The following is a 21,556-nucleotide window of genomic DNA, read 5'->3' as shown; positions in this document are numbered from 1 at the left end:
AAGGTGAGGGAACTTTTATCAAGCACCTGTTAGGGGACATACAGGCCTTGAATTTCACGTAACAGTAGATGTCTGTTTATTCCATGAGGCAATGCCAATATGGTACTTTTTATCCTCACACCAATAAAAATGGTATTTATACTGCACTTGGAAAGTGCCAAATACTGTTCCAAGCACTTTATATGAAGTAATTTTTTGAATGCCCACAACGCCCCTTTGAGGTGGGTACTATTATTTACCTCCTTCTACAGATAAGAAACTGAGGCCCAGACAGCTTAAAAAACTTGCCCAAGTCTGTAGTAACTGATGGAGTTGGATTTGAATATCAGTAGTTGGCTCCAGAGGCCATGCTTTTAATCATTACCTGATAGTATTTGGAAAAGGCAGGACTATTATTCTCATTGAATAGATGAGGAAACTGAAACTGAGCAGCTAAGCAACTCACTCAGGGTCACAGGGGTAAAAGGCACAGTGAAGGCAGAATTCCTGCCCTGTAAGCCACAGGGCTTCCCTCAGAAGGGACCAAGTGTCCTGAGTCCCTTCCCAATACCCCACTCCCCTTATACAGGCCCACAGGTATTAGGGCCAACCCAGAATCTCTAAATCCTTATTTGTAGTTAACCGTCTCCATACCGCAGGGTGATTATGGGGCATGAAGGAAGGGAGGCACCTTCTCGACTTAGATCTAAGTCTTTTCGACTTATTTTTCCTCCCAGTCGCTTCCAGTTCAGAAGACCACTAGCCCCAAGGGGTCAGGTCGAGACCCCAGTCCCGGAATTTTCTCAGCCCGGATTAGAAGCGGGGGAGGGCGGTGGGGAAGGGGCTGGGGTGGGGGGGCTGGGCTGCCCAGGAACACAGAGTATCATATTTCTCGCAACCCGCCAATCCTGAACGCATGGGGGCGTGGCCACACCTGGGAGGCGTGGCCGGACGGCAGATGGGTCCGCGGCGTCCCGAGGCGAGGCGCTGACGTGAGCTTGGCTTACCTGGGCGGGGAAGGTGAGGGCCGGTGTGGGACTGGGAGCGGAGCCTGCAGTCCCTACCTGCGCAGAGCCAGGTGTTGCTTGCCCAACCGGCCGAGGAGAGCAGTGGCGACGGGTGATCCTAACTGGGGACTTGGTTCGGAGGGACGTTCGCTTCTCGCAGCCGGATTGAAGAAAGGTGGGGGCGCCAACGTCTGGAGCCTCGCTTGAGGGAGGGAGGACACGCCCGCCGGTGAAGAAGCGTCCCCTCCAGAGTTTGTGGGGGTGAGGAAAGCTTGCTTAAGGACATCTGTTTGTTTGGGGATACCCTCTAGGGCTGGGTGCCCATCGCTCTGCTTCAGGTAGCTTTCGGGCGGTCCTAGCCCGGGGGCGCTGGGCCCTTACCAACCCCCTACTTCTGTCGACTCCCTTTCCCTCCCGCCCAACTGGAGTGTGCGTCTCTCGGGCCCCTACCCACCAACCGTCGGGGAGCGCTAAGGCTCCTCCACCACGCTGGTCCTCCCAGCTCACCGCTCCGCAGGCCCCTGGATCCCGAAGAGGGGATTTCCCAGGCCGGCCGGCCGGCCCTTGATCTTGGCGGGTGTTTTGGGAAATCGCGCGTCGGGGCGGCCAGTAACTTTAGCCAAATCTCTCCTGGGATTTGTTTAGCACAGTCAGGCCCCTGCCCTGGGCCTGAGAGACACCCGTGAATTTCCAAGTAGCTAAGCTACTTGCCGGCGAGGGTGGCGCCGGGCGTGGTTGCTCGGGGGGGTGAGGCCCTCTTCGCCTGAAAGGGCTGGAGGCCTGGTATAGACAAGTGGGGAAAGTCTTCCAGGCCAGACTGGAAAGCAGGCCCAGGGTGCCACTGTTTACAGGGAGCCTGCTGTGTGGGAAAGGGGTCGTCCCTACCCCAGCCCTGCTCTCTTGGTGGATGTCACAAGTGGAAGCCAGGGAAGGGAGAGGAAGAAGGCGTCTGAGTAGGGGTTGGTGAAGGCTGGTGTTGACCCAGGAGAGTGGTTTTCGATGTTTGTATAATGCGTGACAGCAGCGCCTATACCCTGTAGCTCCCTCTCTCCAGCCCCCAACTTCAATCAAGCAGGGAGGCAGGGCGTGGGAATTATGGCTAGAGGTCCAGAATTTACCCCTAAACAGGGCTAAACTAAATGGAGGGAAGACTGGGGAACTTGGAAGATGGCATTTCAGGTCTCTCCAGGAGGAAGGGAAAAAGCAGGACCACGCCTGTGGCCTGTCTGCAAGAAATGAGGGTGTGTGTTTTACTCTGAGCAAAACCATTGACGACTGAATCTTGGCTTTGGGGTGGCCATGTTCCTGGAAACTAGTCTGGGCAGGGGCCGCAGAGGTGGCAGTACAGGTGTTTGTAGGGGACCTGTTCCCTGGAATGGGGGTGTGAGAGAGGATGGTTTATGCCTTGGGGAGGTTGATAGTGTCCCTGCTCAGTGCCCAGTATGAGGGGAGTGGATGGGTTAAATCTTTGTTCTTTGGCTAGTTGAATACCTGTTGGAGACACAGGCCTTGAATTTTGCTGTGATGGCAGCTAGAGATACCAGAGCTGAGTTAAACTAGGCTAAGCTTGTTCTGTGGGCATTGGGATTTGGGTGGTGAGAGTGTTCTGAAAGAGAACTCTGGTTTAGGTGTGTTTAAGGGTGGGTGTCATGCAGTCTCCTCCCTAACCACTTCGTTGGCCCTCCATGCTGCTTGGATCTTTGTTGATGTTTTTCATTTAATTTCTTGGTGTATAGAAGAAGGGAGGGACTTAGAAGGCTGGGTGCAGTGGCAGGATATGGTACAGCACACTCTGACTGAGAAGTGTTGGGTCCAGGCCCCACATAAAACACTTTGCTGTGCCTCAGTTAACCCAGCTGTAAAATGGGGATGATAACAATGGGGATGATAATTTCATTATGAGGATGAAATCAGACACGTTAAATAAAAGCGCATGTAAAAACTGTTAAGCCTATGTAGATAGAGGATTGCTGTTACCGTGGTTTCATTAGCTGAAGGCCATCATCTTTTATATCTCCCAGTGGCCAAGAAATGTCTTAGCTTCCTGTGGTTAAAAAAAAATACTACGTAGTGTTTTGTTTTTAAGTTGTGAATCGAAACACGTCATTGTAGGAAAATGTGAATCGTATATAAAAGTACTTAGGCACGTATAAAATTCACCCACAGTCCTATCACCAGGTAACCACTAAGAACAACTTGTTGCATTGATGTATTATTTCTTTCCCTTTTCAACAATTCTCAGTGCTTATGTACACAAGTGCATGTTATGGTACAAGATGGAGACACTACTATACAGTCAATATTGTATGATGCCTTTTCCCCCCTTAAGTACATATTTAAACATTTTCCCAAATCCAGTAAACATTCTTCAGATGCCTCGATGTTAATGGCTACTTGATATTGCAGCCTATGAATGTCTAATTAGATATTTTTCTCTGTGATTTTGGTTGGTTCCAAAGTTTCCCTCTCTGCCTGTTCTTATAGTCTTAGGTGCTGGGTGGCTGGTGGAGGAGATCTCGGTGGACTTTCAGAAGGTGGAGAGGGTTAGCTGTGATGGAGGTGGGGCATAGAGGAGGAGGAGGCTGGGGCAGCGTTGCTCCTGTGTACTGCCATCTTGGGAGAACGCTGAGAACGCAGGGCTCTAGATCTTAGTCATCGACCTCTAAGGGCGGCTGCCTCTCCCTCCCCGTCACTCTGTGCAGTTCCTTGCGTTGGCCTGGTTGCCTTAATTTTTTTTTTGATGTGCTGTGGATCAACTAGGATAAGCCCTTTTCTTCAAAGCCCATGATCTGTCAAGAGGTGGATTTCACGTGTCTGCCAGGCCTCGACACAAGACTGACCAATATTGCAACAGAAATTCTCGGAAGTCCCTCACTAGGTGGACCAGTTTGCTGCCCATTTCCCTGTTCTCTTTGTTCTTCCCTTACCCCATCCCCCTTCCCGCAGGCCAGGACTGAGGAAGAGAAGGCTAGAACTTGCCCTGGGGAGAATATGCATTCCCTCCTCCTTATAAGGTAAATGTTCTCTGTGGTTTGATAGCTTGACTTTGCTGTCCTACAGAGCAATCTACATCAAGGCCAAGAACATGGGGGTGGGGGGCCCTTGAATACTGGGTACTACCTCACCTGCCCACTGTGAGCTGCTCCCAGGGGGGAAGGTTTCAGTTGCAGAATTTGGTAATTGGGTCAGAAGGCTCAGGTGAGAGCAGGTCCTGCCGTGTTCTTAAAGTGCCAGTGACCGAGCTGGGTTTGAGTTTTCCCGTTTGCTGGGAGCCTGGCTGGGGAGAGAAGTGGCATTAGGACCCACCCCTTAAGCTAAGTTCCTCCGAGGGGGAAGCCTTCGGCTGACTCAGCTGGTTTGGTTTCTGAACCGCAATCCAGGTGGGAATCTTTCTGGGTGGGAAGGTGACTTATTTATCTTCCTTTTCTCAGGTCAGTGGATGTTTGAGCAATTCCAATGTGGATTTCTTCAGGGAGTCTGATGAGGACATTGTGTTTAGTAACTAATGTCGCTCTTGTCACACAGTAGCTGACAGACAAATATTTGTTGAATGAACGTTCTTTTGCAGGCCTGTCTTTCTCACCTGAAGTAAAAACAAAGAGAAATGAGAACGCCAAAAAATCTAAACACAACACCCCAGGCAAACACTTCTCCGGTAACTGCTTTTTCCTTTAGGCACCCAATCTGGGCAGGCCTTTGTTTCCCGCTGTGAGTGCTGGCTGCCACCGAATGTTATCTGCTACGCTATGCCCTTTATGAGAATCAATTGCAGACTTTACCCAGGCTGGCTCCAGCAACCAATCAGTTCAATTCAGCCTCTGTGGGGAGGTAAACAGACCCAGGTGAGGAGGCTGTCCTAGCGGTACAGACCTTGTCTTATGACTGGTTTTAGTATTCTATAGGGTTAGGAACTGTGGTATTTGATCATTCTAGGGCATCTTAGCTTTACCAGACTCAGATACAGGGCAGGGTTCTTACACTTTGTCTCCAGTGCTCCCAAGCCTTCTCCTAGACACTGGATTGTCGTGGGGACCCCCCCCCCCACCTCGCATTTGGGTGGCCCAGAGAAAGGAAAACTGACTTGAGGCCCAGCTCTCAGATCCCTGTGGATACACTTCCTGCTCATCTATGTAAGTGAGGACTTTGGAACCAGGGACCATCCCTCGCCTACTTCTCTCTCATCACGATGCTGTCATTTCTTACTAAGATATTCCCATTCACCTTAGTTGTCTAAGAAGAGAGCATGCTTCAAGTTCTTGCCTATATACCTGCTGTTTCCATAACTTTTTTCTTCCTTCTCCCGAGATGAGATTGAAAAGAGCAGTTTCTCTTCTCTTCCCTTGGTACTTGCGGAAGGACTGTTTTGCAGCAGGGATGACATCATCTCTTTATTTTTCTGCCTCAGGATTTAAATAGAAGAAATGTGATCTACTTACGTGATAAGTCTGATTTGGCTAGAGCATGAAAAATAAATGGCTTTGGAATAAGAATCAAAAGAACCTTTTAACCTGTTTTCTTTTCTTCCCCACCTGGCACAGTTTATTCCCATATTTAGTTTCTTTGCTGTAATCTAGTGAAACTGTAGCTCTATCATATGGGAACAGTGGCTGGGAACTTTTCCCAGGGGCTGGCCTAATTCTCCTCTCCCCATTTCTTCCCCCTCCCGCCAACCCAGATCATGGCTCTCCACCCCCGCAGAGTTCGGCTGAAGCCCTGGTTGGTGGCCCAAGTGGATAGTGGCCTGTACCCTGGGCTCATCTGGCTACATAGGGACTCGAAACGCTTCCAGATTCCCTGGAAACATGCCACCCGGCATAGCCCCCAACAGGAGGAGGAAAATACCATTTTCAAGGTAAAGGTATTCTTTTACCATCTGACTTGAAGTGTTTTCCAGTTCTCTCAGACCTTTCTGGTTTTTTGTTCTTCTGTTTTCAATTTTGGCTTGAAGAAGGTACTAGATCCCAAATGCTCATGCAACAAAGAGAATGTTTATGATGTGGGGCGGGGGCAAACTTAGCAGGCATAGTAATTTCTCTTGTTGGGGCATGTCTGTTATGGTTGAGGCCGCTTATTCTTTCCCATTGGTCAGAGCCACTCAACTCACATCCCAAGGGATCCCAGGTGTGACTGGCTAAACTCCTGTAAGCGCGTGTATGCTGTGGTTGTTCTAGAGCTCCCAAGGGTCAGCCAGCAATCAACCCTTCATTCACTCAGGGCTCTTGCCCTGGCCCGGGAATGGCTGTCCAGATCAGGGCACAGCTACTGAGTGTTAGCAGGCTCCTAACAGCCTGTAGCATGGGTGTCGAGGGCCCTTTGCAAGTTTTTCTTTTGATGTTAAAACATTTTGCCCCATCCATAACCTCCACTTAAAAATGAAAGGCGATTTAATCACAGGTTTTTATTCTACAAATATGTTTTCTTAACCGAAGAGTAGCTCTGATGTGAGAGTTATTTTGCTTCACTGAAAATAAGATTGAATCACATGGCATTTCATAAAATGTAAGTGAAACCAAAGTCTAAGACAGAAGTAGGTGGGAAGCTAGTTGTGGGAAGGGGTATTATGTGGTTTGTAACTCCGGAGCCCATGCCTCTGCTTTCAGACCAGCTTCTCTGTGCCAGTCAGTCTTCCATCTCATGAGTAGCTTTAGTTCCTGCACTCCCAAGACACGGAGAAATGAGTTTCCCCATTTCTCCCCTGACTATAAGCTGGAAGTCAGAAGTGAAATCCAGTCCCTACCCTGAGCCCCTCAAGATTGATGCTCCAGGTTCTTGCTGAGACTGGGCCAGGAAAGGTGGGCTCACACCTCAAAGGAGAGCCAACTTACAGTTGTTTCCCACCCAACTCAGTTATATTGGGTGTAGAGATGAGAGGTAGAGAAAAAATTGACCTGTGAATACTTAGAAAGTAAATGAATGCTTTTAATGTAAAAATTAAATAATGACATGAAAGTGGTAAGGAAAACATCCGTAAATCAGCACCAATTATTGGAGCTGGCATCAGAGGGGGATGGGCCTGCCCTGGCCCAGTTGGCCTCTCGCTGTGGCCTTGGTCTGAAACTGGACTTGCTGTTGAAGTGCCTGGTGGTGGCTGGCCGCGGGGGAGGAGGCTGGTTCCTGAAAGCTCCACTCGTGAGAATGTTCTGTATGCTTAGGGCTTGAGGAAAAATTGGCTGTGGGAAGCTGCTTTGTCTTACTTATATCTGTGTATCTGTTTGCAGAATGCTAAGGGAGGGCCTGGGTGTCAGGAGAAGTGTGAGGGCGCTTTCACAGATCCCAAGCTCTGACAGGCCTTTGGCAGGATATGGGGTGTGGGCAGTTCTGACTAGCATTAAGTGGGTGCCCGCTGCCTACCCTAGGTCCGTTATCTCATTTGCTTCTCGACAACACTGTAAGGGGGGCGGCACCCTCATGTTATAGATGCAGAAGCTGAGTCTCAGAGGGGCTATGTAACTTGCCCAAGTCACACAGGCAATAAGTGGTGGGGTTAGGGTTTGAACCCAGGCCTATCAGCTCCCCCATTATCAGACGGCCCCTCCTGACCAGGAGCTGGAAGACCTGGCTTCAGATCCTACTACCATCACTTGCATGTGTGCTCTTGAACAAGTCACATAATCTCTTGGGGCTTTAGCTTCCCCTTCAGTAAAATGGGGCTAAAACCAGTCTTGCCTGCCTCACAGGATTGTTGTGAGAATTGAGTGAACTCAGTGTATGGGAAGGGACTCATACATTGCCATAAAAATGCAGAGACTTGTGTCCATTTTAGGAAGAGAAATAGGGACCTGCCCAGTGACCAGACTCTCAGAAGCAAGACTCAGAATGGGTTTGAATAAGGGATGTTTATAAAGCACAGCGATTGCCACGTGGTGGGTACCACCCTCTGCTGCCTCAGGCTCAGGTTCTCTGCATCATCTGAGTGGGCCCTGGGGAATGGCTGTGTCGTGAGCAGGATGTTAGTCTGGCTGCTCTCTGTGGAGGGGCAGGGATTCAGGGAGCCACAGAAAGCTTGCAGACCTGGGCCAAAGTCAGCACAGCCCAAGCCAGCTGGATGGGGCCAGAGGGGGAGCGGGCACGGAGGATCCAACAAAGAGAGGGGAAAACGTGAGGAGGCAGCAGCCAGGTACTGCCAGGTGCAACTGGAGATGTGCCTCTCCGACACTAGGGACTGGTGAGGGTGAAATCCCCTATGGGGATTGGATGGAATGGAGTCTGCTGAGTGCCCAAGGGCAGCAGCTTTGTCAGACTGCTTCATTCCATACTGCACGTCAAGTGGAGGAGCCCCCAGGTCTGAGAAGATGATAAGAAGAAATGAGTGAATTGGAGGAGAAGAATTTAGCTCGGCTATTGGGAGAAGCTTCCTCGTGATTGTGAGGCTCTGCAGGGATTGACTGAGGGAGACCAGAGAGCTCAAAGGATGGGGCCAGAAAAATTCCATTTCGGCTTGAGGAAGTGGTCTACGTTCAGGAGCGGAGGCGGGGAGTTGGGACTGGACAAGCGATATGCCCTGTCCACTTGAACAAGCTGCCATGTACTTCCTGATCTTGAGTCCTCTGCAAAGGACATCCCCCTTTTCTGCACCAGCACATACGTCACAAGCCCTGAAGAAAGTGTAGACATCTGAGATATGTTCACAATGGGGGAGGGCTGATATCCCGTGAACAGACACATAAATGCCTGTTAGACCTGGAAATTGAAAACCAGAGAGGCGGGGCCACACTGGTTTTGGCCCAGGCCACCAGCCACTGGTGTTCCCAGCAAAATGTTCCCAATGTGGGAGTTTGAGGAAGCAGGGAAAGGCAGGTGGTGTGAGTTTATTAGGACTTGACGCCCTCAGCCTCCCACTGAGGCAGGCTGAACCCCCAGAGCGTGCTTCCTGCCCTCCTATGGTCTGCTACTCCTAAAGGTACTTGGTTTCAACAGTTTTTGTGCATCAGATGGAAGACTGAAGGGAGAGGGAACAGCAAGCCTAAATTCTTCATATCATACGGCATCTCCCTTTCTCTTCTTATTATATAAGCAATTCATGTGAAAAATAAGTCAAAACAAAACAAAATTACCTGAAATCTTGCTATCCAAAAGTTACCATTAGTATTTTGGTGTATATTTGTTCCAGATTTTTCTTTATTTTCAACTCTTCATTATGGCCATTGTAGTCTTGACAGATGATGCTGGCACAAGCACTTGAGACGAGGCTCCTCTTTTTAAAATATTGTATTTGCATTTGGCTTAATTTCTCTCAGGCCCTGCCTTGCCTGGTCCCCAGTGTGGTGTTTCCTGCTGCAGTCTCTGTAAATTGGAGTTGGGGTGATGGGGCGGTCAGGCAGGGCTGTGTGTATCTGTGTCTGTATGAGGGAGGGCGGGCACACTTTCCAGTGTTTCTGGGCAACAAGCAGGCACTCACTGCAGTTTCCTATCCCTCAGGCCTGGGCTGTGGAGACAGGGAAGTACCAGGAAGGGGTGGATGACCCCGACCCAGCTAAATGGAAGGCCCAGCTCCGCTGTGCGCTCAACAAGAGCAGGGAATTCAACCTGATGTACGACGGCACCAAGGAGGTGCCCATGAACCCAGTGAAGATATATCAAGTGTGTGACATCCCCCAGCCCCAGGGCTCTATCATTAACCCAGGTGAGACCCCAGCTGCTGGGGAGAAGGTGGACAGTGTGCCGGGTTCCGGGCTGGACCCTTAAAGCGATAGTCGACTTGAAAGTCGCCTCGCTTACAAAGTTGAAGACTGGTAAAGCAAGAAATCCTGTCCCTAGAAAGAACCCAGAGAACAAAAGATATAAACTCAGCAAAGTCTTCCTGCCCACCCAGTGGAACAGTAAAGCATTAGAAAGAAGAGGGGGTATTGAGTCCTGTAAAAAAATAACTTCTCTTGGGACTCAACACTGAGAAGAGAGGCCAGATAGTTTAGAAGAAGGAGGGATTAAAACTTAGAAGGTCTGAGTTATAAACCTCGTTCTTTCCATTTCACTACTTGTGGGACATTGAATCAAGTCATTCAACCTTTTGAGCCTCAGCTTCTTCCACTATAAAATCTGGGTTCTCATCTTTCCTGCGTATTTCAAAGGCTGTTCTAAGAATCAATTGACATGACATTATGAAGGCTATTAAGTTCTCTTTATAAATGATGGGTAAGTGATCATTTAATTTGTATGGTATTTTTCCTAGGAGAATACCACCTGATCCCTATGTTTACTCTATGTTTAGCAAGTTCCGACTAAGAGCCAGATTATTTAGACTTGACCTCCAGTGAATCTAGTGAGGCTCTGCCATGAGGGAAGGGTCTGTCTTCACATTAAGCTTACAAAGGAGAGAAGCTGTGCTCCTTGGGTCCTTAGAAGGGATGCTAATGTGTAGAAAGGGGTTTAGAGTAGGAATTAAAAGATTTCTAGGAGAAGGGAGTAGGGTCTGCAGCTCCTGGATAGGGGAGGGGATGAGAGCTTGCACTGGGGCTCCGTAGGAGGAGCTGGGAGTGGGGTGAACACCCTTGGTTCCCACTCTTTGGCATTGAGGGTGCACACTGAACCCAAGGAGCCTCTGTGCTGGCAGTGCCTAGCTTGAACAGTGGGTCAGCTGCAGGGATGACAGTGCAAGGTGAGCGGCTCACCTGTGACCTTTGTGTGTGTCTGTTTCTCGGGTAGGATCCACTGGATCTGCTCCTTGGGATGAGAAAGATAATGATGTGGATGAAGAAGATGAGGAAGATGAGCTGGACCAGTCACAGCACCACGTTCCCATCCAGGACACCTTCCCCTTCCTGAACATCAATGGTGAGTGGGGTGGGGGGTGGGACAGAGGCATGGAGAGGATGTAAGGGGCTTTGATTTTGCAACCGTTGACACCATATCCACCACTGCACTGGGAGCAGCGACCAGGCCCTGTGACCAGGCTGCCAGTCTGTTACCAAGTAGGAGTCATAGGCAAAGGAACTCCGTAGGCATAGTTATCCCAGTGGGGTGGCTTCTAGGCAGAGAGAGCATCTTCTGAATCTTATGTGATAATTCAGAGAAATTAAAAAATTAAATTCATTCTCAATCCCGCATACAAATACACAAGCTGTTATAAATTTTGCTGATTTCCTTCAGGCCAAGTGCAGAGATCATTTTCGTGAATTGTAGGCAAACTCTTCTGCTATTTCCCTCGGTATAAATTTTCTGTCACTGCCTTAACAGCGTCTGCTAAGGCTGTATCATGGGAAACTTGTGGCTCTACAGCTCTTAATACTAGGCTCTGATAAAATTTATCTACTAGAGACTTTTATCTTTTTTTTAAATTGACTTTTTGAATTCAACTTCCCAGGAAGGATGAGTTTAGAGGTTGCAGGGTCACTGTGAAACAGAGCAGGTACTGCATCTCCCATTGCACATTCTGAGGGTGCTCAAACACAAGGTGAATCGCTCTTCCACGGCATCTTCACTTGAACTTTTCACTGACATGCTCCTAGTCATATGACTTGCATTCAGTTGAGTAGCTTTTCACTACTTTTCTAAGTTCCATCTGGCTGCTAGGGTCAAATGAGATACTTTTGCCACCTAGGAACTTTAGTATATCAAGATGATTCCTGTAGGATTTTGGAGTACCCTACTCTAGGTGATGCCCCTTCTCTTGAGAATCAGGAAATGACTCTTATCTGTCTACTTGCCCTCCTTCACTTACCCTGTCATTTATAACTTTGCAACCAAGTGATGAGTAAAGACAACGATCATAGAGCTCTCTCAGGTTAATATTGCTACAGCTACATTCCCACTTGGTGCAATTTTAAGATTTGGACATTTGGAAATGTGAGATCCTTTCCCAAATCTTTGGCTGACTCATTCTGTTATTCTCACCCCTTAAAAGGATGCAACCCATTTCCAGAATCCTGATTTCCCTTTTTTTTTTTTCTTTTTTTTGCGGTACGCGGGCCTCTCACTGCTGTGTCCTCTCCCGCTGCGGAGCACAGCCTCCGGATGCGCAGGCTCAGCGGCCATGGCTCACGGGCCCAGCCGCTCCGCGGCATGTGGACCAGGGCACGAACCTGTGTGCCCCGCATCGGCAGGCGGACTCTCAACCACTGTGCCACCAGGGAAGCCCCCCCTCATGTTTTTTTAAAGCTAATGTTGTGTGGCCTTATGTTATGGGCCACCTTGGATCCTTTATGGAAACATGTGAACATATATTAAAAATAAAAAAGTAAAATACATAGATATAACCAGACTCGTACACAAAGGGTCAAAGAAACCTTAACCTCTGTGATTTCAGAGCTGTTGGGCAGAGGAAGAAGAATTGTTGAAGAATAGATGCTTAAAAGGTGAGGCTAGGAGGAAAAATCTGTAAACTTTGGAGTGAGCCAACTTTGACAATAGCAGGGATATAGGATGTGTTTTTCATTCTCTCTTTTAAAAGCTTTAACTGGATACTTTTGAATAAATAATACTCTTACATGGTTTAAAATTCATAATGGTACAAAAAGGAAATCAGCTGAAAGGTTTTCCTTCTAATTTGTCTGAACAGCTCCTTCCCTGGAGGAGACAGATCTTTCCAGGTTCTTGAGTATCCTTCCAGATGTTTCATGCATGTAAAAAAGTATGTGTTTGTTTTTAAAGGAATTTCTGTACATTAACACTTATTCGAAGCTAATCAATCAATTTAGTTGAGTTCATTTTATGGAAGACAACCAGTTTCTGTTTAATCGCTGGGTTCAAATTTTGTAACAGGGAATCTCTCATTCATGCCTGCTCTAATTTAACCCCAGAGAGTACCCACTTGTCTGTTAATCATCAGCAAATGCATGTTTTCAAAATTATGAGTTTATGAGAGAACTAATAAGATTAGGAAGCAGAAGCAGGGGAACCTTATTTCTTTTGGTGTTTGTTGGGGGAATTACTGATGGGCTGCCACACTGAGTTGTGGTCCAGTGTTGGACCTTTTAGATTTGAGAGCTTCGGACCCAGGTGATATGCACGTGTGGTGCTCCTGCCTGCTCACCCACATCCTTCTTTTCTAGGTTCTCCCATAGCACCAGCCAGTGTGGGCAACTGCAGTGTGGGCAACTGCAGCCCCGAAGCAGTGTGGCCCAAAACGGAACCTCTGGAGATGGAAGTACCCCAGGCACCTATACAGCCTTTCTATAGCTCTCCAGAGCTGTGGATCAGCTCTCTCCCAAGTAAGTGAGCCTTGATATTCTAGGTGGATCTTCAGCTCCTATTACAGTCCATTTCCTGCCCCACCTTCTGCCTCCATTTCTTTGCCATGTATAGAATAGTCCCCCAGGCAGCCTCTGTGTCTGGTTCCTGGCTGGCTGATGAGTCACCAGCCCATACCTACTTGCCCATGGGGGTTCTCTGATTGGTGCTGTGCAGCTCTAGGTTACTCACCTATTAGGTGGGTGGAAGGCCTGGGTTTATCAGTTTGCCCAGGGGATTTGAGGACAAGGTCAGTTGTGGGTTGGGGAAGTTAATGACTGGATTTGATCAAGGAGGCTCTTGGGTTTTGAGGGACTTTAGGACCCAGAGAAAATCTCTTTCTGAATGGGGTACAAATTGATCTCAGTGAAGAATCATTGTCATTGCACCTCCCTTTCACACTACATATGGTAGGGGAGGTGCCAGGGGAGTACTAGCATTTTGTCCAAGAGGCTGATAGCTTTGATAAGACCTATAGGGTTCAATGGACACTTGCTGAGTGAAAATTTACTTTGTTGTGCACTGTGTCCTTCTGTGATATATTATTAGAACATATCAACAGTGTGTGCTCATCTGTGTAATTTTCAGAAATATGCCTTGGTATTTCTTATTGTTCCTCTGGTTTCTTTAAACAGTGAGTCAAAAATGATACACAAACCAGATGCTGCCTTAGTTTTCAGCTCCTTCCAATGCCTATTGATGTAAAGACTCAGTCAGTACAAAATGGGGAGACCGGGACCCAGAACTTTGGTTGGAGAAATTCTAGCTTTAGGGTGTGGTGACTGAACAGTGATAGTATAGATGGAATTTGAGCTATTGGCTTCAAGGCAGCCTCTTGAGTGAATATTCCAGGGATATGTTGATGTCTCCCTTTGTTGCATGAAGGATAACTATGGCAATGGCCTTCCTGAATGCTGGTTGAAAGGTGGCTTGATCTTGATGGACTTGCATGAGTCCTAGGGATGGATGGGCAGAGCAGCAGAGCAGGACTCTCACTGTCCCCCCTCACCTTGCAGTGACTGACCTGGACATCAAATTTCAGTACCGTGGGAAGGAGTATGCACAGACCATGACGGTGAGCAACCCCCAGGGCTGCAGGCTCTTCTATGGAGACTTGGGTCCCATGCCTGACCAGGAGGAGCTCTTTGGTCCCGTCAGCCTGGAGCAGGTCAAGTTCCCAGGTCCGGAGCACATCACCAATGAGAAGCAGAAGCTGTTCACCAGCAAACTGCTAGACGTCATGGACAGAGGACTGATCCTGGAGGTCAGCGGTCATGCCATCTATGCTATCAGGCTGTGCCAGTGCAAGGTGTACTGGTCTGGGCCATGTGCCCCATCGCTTGTTGCCCCCAACCTGATCGAGAGACAAAAGAAGGTCAAACTGTTTTGTCTGGAAACGTTCCTTAGTGGTGAGTCTTTTTTCAGACCATTGATGATGGGAACTGCTCCCTGCAAGTATGTCTTCCTCCTTCCTTCCCCCCTTTCCTATCTCTGCAAAGATCTTAACCAAACAGTTTCTTCTGGAGGAAGTCACGGTAGAAGGGGACCTTGATTCTGAAAAACAAAAGTGACCTGGGCAACAAAGAAGGGTGTTCCACTCCAAAGCTGTGCATTTGAAGCCAGTTTTAGGTGGTTATGGCTCCTTTATTGGCAGAAGAAGAAGACAGCCTTGATATTGCTCCCCACATTCTACCAGCTTATCCTTAACTTTGGAAGGTGACCCTGTTCATCATAATCAGCAAAACATATACTCTTCTCACTTGGGACACATTTGCATGGCAAATTTAAACAGACATATTTAGGGAGAGCACTGAGATGTGAATTTTCCAATGTGATTTGAACCCTAAGTCTGGTTTAAGCGGTGTCCAATAGAACTCTCTGAAATGATGAAAATGTTCTATATTTATGTTGTTCAATATGGTAGCTACTAGCCACATGTGGCTATTGAGTATGTAGATGTAACTAATGTGACTAAGGAACTATTTAATTTTAATGAATTTAAATTCAATACCCACATGTTGTGGCCAGTGGCTACTATTCAGGACAGTATAAAAGAAAGTGTTTACTGAGTAGGTGTGGAATGACCCAGTACCCCAAACTCCATGCTCTTCCATGTTCTGCAGATCTCATTGCCCACCAGAAAGGACAGATAGAGAAACAGCCACCATTTGAGATCTACTTATGCTTTGGGGAAGAATGGCCAGATGGGAAACCTCAGGAAAGGAAACTCATCTTGGTTCAGGTGAGGAGATAATAATGTGTCAACAACTCTTTGCCTTTTTATCAATGCTTTAGCCCCTAGGTCTGGGCTTGAGCCCTGAGTGAGGATCCATCAGACTCTGTGGGTTTTAATCCCGTCAGATGTAGCAACTTGAGCTTTGTACGTTGTACAAAGTAGGACCAGGCTGGAGAATACAGTGTCCTCAAAGCGAGTGACTGATTCAGGGGAGACCTTATTCTCTTACTGACGTTAGAGTCTTGCTGAAACCTAACAGGATATGACTCTTTCTAGCTCTTTTAGTAACACCTTTTGAGGTACTTTTAAGAACGTGTTCTCATTCTGGAAAATGGCAGCAAGACCACTTGGGTCTGGCTGTGGATTTGTGCATCAAGACAGGCAGCAGATGAAATTCGGGTAAAAGTCTTGCTAAATAGGCAGTTATTTATTTAGGCATGTGATGTGATGCTACTTCTAGGTTCTTTACCTTCATTTGAACCACATTCTAAAGTGAACCTTGGCAGGATGGTCCAGAGAGATGAAGGCATAGTCTGTATCTAGACATTAAAGTGGTGGGTTCCCCACAGCCTCACTGGTCCTTCCGTCAATCTTGGGCCCCTCCTGCTGTTTAAAAATACCCTTTCCTCAGTGGATAGCTGTGTGCTCTGTGTCCTGAACAGGTCATTCCAGTGGTGGCTCGGATGATCTATGAGATGTTTTCTGGTGATTTCACACGATCCTTTGACAGTGGCAGTGTCCGCCTGCAGATCTCAACTCCAGACATCAAGGATAACATTGTTGCTCAGCTGAAGCAGCTGTACCGCATCCTGCAAACCCAGGAAAGCTGGCAGCCCATGCAGCCCACCCCCAGCATGCAACTGTCCCCTGCCCTGCCAGCCCAGTAATCATGAATGCCATCTTCCTTCTCTTTTTTACAATATTGTACATATGGATATTTTTTATTAGATTTAACCAGCTTTTAAACCTTTCTTCTTTCTAACAATATTAGTACTCTCTGACTCTCCAAATATGCCTAGCTTTTAAAGTTGATTTAATTTATGGAAAAATCACCCTTCATACTTTCCCTTTCTCTTTTAAACCTCCCCATGGTAGTGTAATGTAGTAGAAGGAGATTTGGCCTGGGAGTTTGGACACCAGGGTTCTAGCTGCAGCTTTGCTTCCAGTGGTGTGACCTTGAACCAAGTCATTTAGCCTCTGGGCTTCAGATTCATTACTGTAAAATGAAGGAGTTGGAATGATGCCTGAAATAACGCCAGCTTTAAAACTCTGACTCAGTGACTTCCTTCTACTTGTACAAGGCAAAACTGCCTGGAACAGAACATTTCTGCCTTGTTCTTGCACCGCATTTTTTTTTTTTTTTTTTTTTGCTTTCATTAAAGTTCCCTCAAGCACTGATTTGTCCAGGATTGATCTCCGTTTGACCTGTTCTGCTAGTATAGTAAGCTGGCTCCCTGATGGGGGAAGAGGGAGGGAGGGGCGCCGGCTGGTTGCTTGGGAACCAAGCTAGATATCTAAATAGAAATAGGTGCCAAAGTCTGAAAGTCACCCAGCCTGTGGAGTAAAAACTCACACACTGAGCTTCTAAGGGGAAGGTGTTGATGTAGAGGCTTAGGGATTCTGTAGAAGAATTGGCTGTCAGGTTTTCAACTTATCACCACTGAAATACGGGCATACCTCGGAGATATTGCAGGGCTAGTCCCAAACCACTGCAATAAAGTGAATATTGCAATAAAGCAAGTCACAAATTTTTTGGTTTCCCAGTGCGTATAAAAGTTATGTTTACATTATACTGTAGTCTTTTAAGTGTGCAATAGCATTATGTCTAAAAGTACAAATGTGCATACCTTAATTAAAAATACTTGGGAACTTCCCTGGTGGTGCAGTGGTTAAGAATCTGCCTGCCAATGCAAGGGACATGGGTTCGAGCCCTGGTCTGGGAAGACCCCACATGCCACGGAGCAACTAAGCCTGTGCGCCACAACTACTGAGACTGCGCCCTAGAGCCCACGAGCCACAACTACTGAAGCCTGCACGCCTAGAGCCCGTGCTCCACAACAAGAGAAGCCACCGCAATGAGAAGCCTGTGCACTGTAATGAAGAGTAGCCCCCGCTCGCTGCAACTAGAGAAAGCCCGCGCACAGCAACAAAGACCAAACGCAGCCAAAAATAAATAAATAATTAATTAATTAAAAATAAATAAAGATACTTGATTGCTAAAAATGGTAACCATCATCTGAGCCTTCAGCAAGTCATAATCTTTTTGCAATAGTTACATCAAAGATCACTGATCACAGATCACCATAACAAACATAACAATAAAGAAGTTTAAGTATTGTGAGAACTATCAAAACATCACACACAGACATGAAGTGAAAAAATGCTATTGGAAAAATGGCGCCAATAGGCTTGCTTGACGCAGGGTTGCCACAGGTCTTCAATTTGTAAAAAACACAGTATCTGCAAAGTGCCATAAAGCAAAACGATAAAATGAGGTATGTCTGTACCACTGTGTGTGTGTGGTAGACAACAGTATGTAACTCAGTGATAACCTTTGGAGAGGATAGAGCTCTCTTGTTCTTTTTTCCCCTCTTTGAGGAAGACCTGAGAGTGAGCTGGGCATCCAGGACCAACTCCTGTAACCACAGAGGAGACAGGGACAGTTCCTCCTTGTATGGAGATGTTTACAGTCTTCCTGTCATTTGGAGTTTTTGTGGATGGGAAAAATGGGGTGTTGAATGTGTTAAGGTCAAGGTGAAGAAGGGCTGGGCAGTGCTTTTCTGGAAATGGCTCACCTAGCACAAACCTGCTTGCCTCCCTTCCTGGTGGAGGTAGCTGGGTGTGAACATTTAAGGTGAAGAGTGTAGATTAAGGTGTAGAACATTGCAGCTATGGCTACAATTAAGGTGTAGAACATTGCAGCTGTGGCTGCCACAGACTGGTCTGATCTATTAACTTTTGCTCTGTCCCTGACCCTTTGACTCTGTTTTGTTTTTGTTTTGTGTTTTAGGATGAAATTATACATAATTTAAACTCCAGGACCTAAATGGAAAACAAGATGCTTATCTCTGGTTGCAGGTTCCAACCCTCCTGAATACTGATACCTATGTGTGCCATGCCATATTAAGAAAGTCCATGTCTGGTCTGCTACCCTTAAAGCAGGCCACCTCCTACTTGCTACTGTAGTTGAGCTAGCTTTATTTCAAAAACCCCTCAATCACAAGTGGCAATGGACTTATTTATTTAGAAAGCTTAAGCTGTGGTTTTGGGGTCTCTAAGGGACCTAGTAGAATCTGCTGTTACTAAAGCATGACCAAGAGAAATCTGGGTGCTCAGGTGCTCAGCTGTGAGCAGAAGTTGGGCTTCTAGAGACCAGGAAATGTGCAAGGTATAGGAACTTGATATTTTGGGGGCATTCTGTTGAGTGGGTGAAGTGAGGGATTTGGTCTTGATGTCTGGCTCCCTCTGTCTCTTATCTGCAAAGCTCAAAGTTAAAAAGAACCCACAGAAAATACATTGGGAGGGCAACTGCTGGATCTGGGCTGGGCCCTTCCCCTTATTCTGTGAGATGCTAACAGCCAGGCTGTACACCTGGGTGGGGGCCCAGAAAATGTGAGCTGGCAAAGGGTGTAGAGAACAGTGTTCTTAAGTGCCAAGAAGGATTGAACTTTTAGTATGTGATTGTAATGAAAAGCTGATGAATATGTTAGAGGAATGGATAAGTGGTTTTATGTAGTCTTAACCCAGTAGTGTAGTTTCTTCCTTGTTCTTTATCCTTTTCAGAACACTGGGAGAGTGCATGCAGGGCTCTCCGCTGATCTCCCTCAGTGCTCCTTCTGTGGTCCTGATGCCAGGTGTCCTTTCTTGGAGACTCAGCCTGCTATCTTCTTTGGTGGCTACACCACTCATTCCCTTGGTGTTTTCTACTTCCTTGCCTTCAGCTTGCTTAAGACTGGGAAGGGAGTTAGGTGGTGTCCCCAGCTTTTCATTTTCTCACTGTCCACCCCGCTAAACTAGATTAGCTGTAGGTGTAAATTGGGAGGGCAAATGTTGGATCTGGACTGGTCCCTTGCCCACATAATTAGGTCCCTGGCTATATGTTCCCATAGCACCCTATAGTTCCTCTTTCAGAATAATCAATTCCTTGTAATTACTCAGTTTGTGTCCTGCATGACTACAGACTTGCTGGAGGTAAGGACTGTTTGTCTTGGACTTTGCTGTCAGCCCTTAGCACAATGTCTGGTACATAGTATGTTCTCAAATATTTATTGTTAGAATAAATGCATTAACTCAATACGTCCTTCATTTCAGAAACTGATTGCTAACTACCATGGGAAAATAAAGTAAATATGGGGATGGAAAAAATTCTAAAATTAGTTTCTGCTCTGCTTCTGGCTCCACGTTAGTGTGGGAGCCCCTACAAGCTGGACCTCCTTCCAGGCTGGCCCCACCTTTACTCTACAGTGGTCTCTTCAGTCTGAAGATACCACCAAGGTACAGCCAGGAGTGAAACTTCCAGCGTAGGTGACTGCAGTTCCCTTAGCCTCTGCCCTGCCCACGTATCAATAAATTTGGGCTATTTCTTCAGATACGAATTTTCTCAAGAAATTCTCTCCCTTCGTGGTATGGGTCATATCACTGGTAGTTAACCTTTCAGTGAAATAACTTTTTCTTCCTAATGACCTGAAAAGCTTCTGCACCTCTGCCTCTCATTTCTCATGTGAAGTCAGCAAACTGAATTCCTCAATTTGAGCTCCAAGAAGGTGGGGTTTTTGTCTGTTTTCTACGCTGTAATACTTCCAGCGCCCAGAAGCATACCTAGCACACATTTGTTCGGAGTGAATACTCATGCACTTCACACCCTGCTTAGAGATGACAAACTTTGGCCAGGACACCTGTCCACCCACTTCTCGGAATTCAGCCTCTCAGGATTTAGGTAGGTCAAAGTAAAAAACAAAAAACTTTCCAGCACCCACAGGTGAGGATATTATGCAAAACACGTCGCTTGTCTTGAGATAAGTTTCGTTTGGAGGGGAAAGTACATTTCTCCAGAGACGAATCAAAGCGTGCTTTTGCGTCGAGTGCCCTGCTTCCGCCTTCCGGGTCAAACGGGACACCGGACTTAACACAGAAGGAGGGCAAGCGGCGGAGCCGAGGGCGGGCGGCGGCGGGATACTAGCTTCACCCGCCTCTTTCCATTCCTACGCAGACGGGTGGGGCCCACATCTGCGTAAGAATGGAAAGGGGCCGGAAGGGGCCGGGCCGCAGGCGCCCAGACTTCCGGCACTCAGCCGGGCTGCCCTGCGGGTAGTTCTAACGCGAGGCGCGCGAGCGGACTGGGTGACGTCAAGGAAGGCAGTGGGGCGGGGGACGTGTTGGGCATGCGCAATAGATTGACTTCGCCCACCCTGGCCCCGCCGGCGTAAAGGACCTGACCACGCGGGTGGGATTTCCAGTTTTGTGGCAGAGGGCGGGCGCCTAGCGGCTTTCTTGGCAGCGGGCAGGAAACTGGCAGGAGTTCCTGAGCCTGAACGTGCAGCGGAAGTAGAAGAACGTATGTATGTGTGAGAGAGACCTCTGCCTCATTTAACAAATTACGATACTATGCTCAGGAAACGGTGTAGGGGTTGAGGTGAGCCCATCGTCCGAGGGTCCGTGGATGTCCACTAGTAGGGGAAGGCGGGACCAGCAGAAGTTAAAGTACAACCCTCTTGCAATTCTACCCGATTTCATTTATTTACTTTTCTGTCTCAGGGTGAGATGGTTGGTAGTCCACATTCTAGTGTATATTAGTTTAATCAGATTGCTATTCTTACAACCATTGGCGGGAAGCGAAGGGGGAGTTGGCAGTGAAGAGAGTGCATTTGGAACCTAGAACTCCATCTCAGAGGGCAGTTTTAGGTGAAATGCTCAGAATTTTGCCAAAAACTCCCCTGCTTCCTTTCTGCCCCAAACTCCTTAACCTTTGAATCAGAGAAAATAAATTACAACAGGTAAAATTCAGCCAGAGAAAATATAAATCTAGGCGTAGGCTAGAAAGACACATGAATTTGGGACTGATGGAGGCCAAGTCAACCAAAAAATCAGATAGCATTGTTGACCCCATCTTGTCTGGGCTGGGTTAGCATTCCAAAGCAGAGGGAGGGGAAAATGGCCTCTGGAAGATGCT

At 47.4% G+C, this 21,556-nt stretch overlaps 2 protein-coding genes across 7 annotated transcripts in view; both read left to right on the top strand.

The window, feature by feature from the left end:
* Positions 1–1,030: 1,030 nt before the first annotated feature.
* Positions 1,031–16,785, top strand: IRF6 (interferon regulatory factor 6). Of its 4 annotated transcripts, none has more exons than XM_027082895.1 (8): positions 1,032–1,247; positions 5,662–5,838; positions 9,405–9,609; positions 10,629–10,757; positions 12,974–13,132; positions 14,168–14,560; positions 15,275–15,393; positions 16,050–16,785. In XM_027082895.1, the coding sequence occupies exons 2-8, from the start codon at positions 5,665–5,667 to the stop codon at positions 16,272–16,274; spliced, it is 1,404 nt and encodes a 467-aa protein (XP_026938696.1). In that variant the 5' UTR covers positions 1,032–1,247; positions 5,662–5,664; the 3' UTR covers positions 16,275–16,785. The 4 variants fall into 4 exon arrangements, with proteins under 4 accessions (XP_026938698.1, XP_026938696.1, XP_026938697.1 ...); XM_027082896.1 differs by having other exon boundaries at positions 1,033–1,161; XM_027082894.1 differs by lacking the exon at positions 1,032–1,247 and adding an exon at positions 1,259–4,641.
* An 826-nt stretch (positions 16,786–17,611) lies between these two features.
* CUNH1orf74 (chromosome unknown C1orf74 homolog) overlaps positions 17,612–21,556 on the top strand; it is a 5,231-nt gene continuing 1,286 nt past the window's right edge. The window contains exon 1 of one of the 3 annotated variants that reach the window (XM_027082898.1): positions 17,612–20,941. The gene's annotated coding sequence lies outside the window, so the exon portion shown is untranslated. Of the gene's footprint in view, positions 21,020–21,556 lie in introns of all 3 variants that reach the window. The other 2 variants (XM_027082900.1, XM_027082899.1) reach the window with 2 other exon arrangements.

This window comes from Aethalodelphis obliquidens, unplaced genomic scaffold (assembly GCF_003676395.1).
Source record: "Aethalodelphis obliquidens isolate GAN/ISIS:26980383/991018 unplaced genomic scaffold, ASM367639v1 scaffold48, whole genome shotgun sequence".
Lineage (NCBI taxonomy): Eukaryota > Metazoa > Chordata > Mammalia > Artiodactyla > Delphinidae > Aethalodelphis > Aethalodelphis obliquidens.
This window is presented reverse-complemented; position numbering and strand designations above follow the sequence as displayed.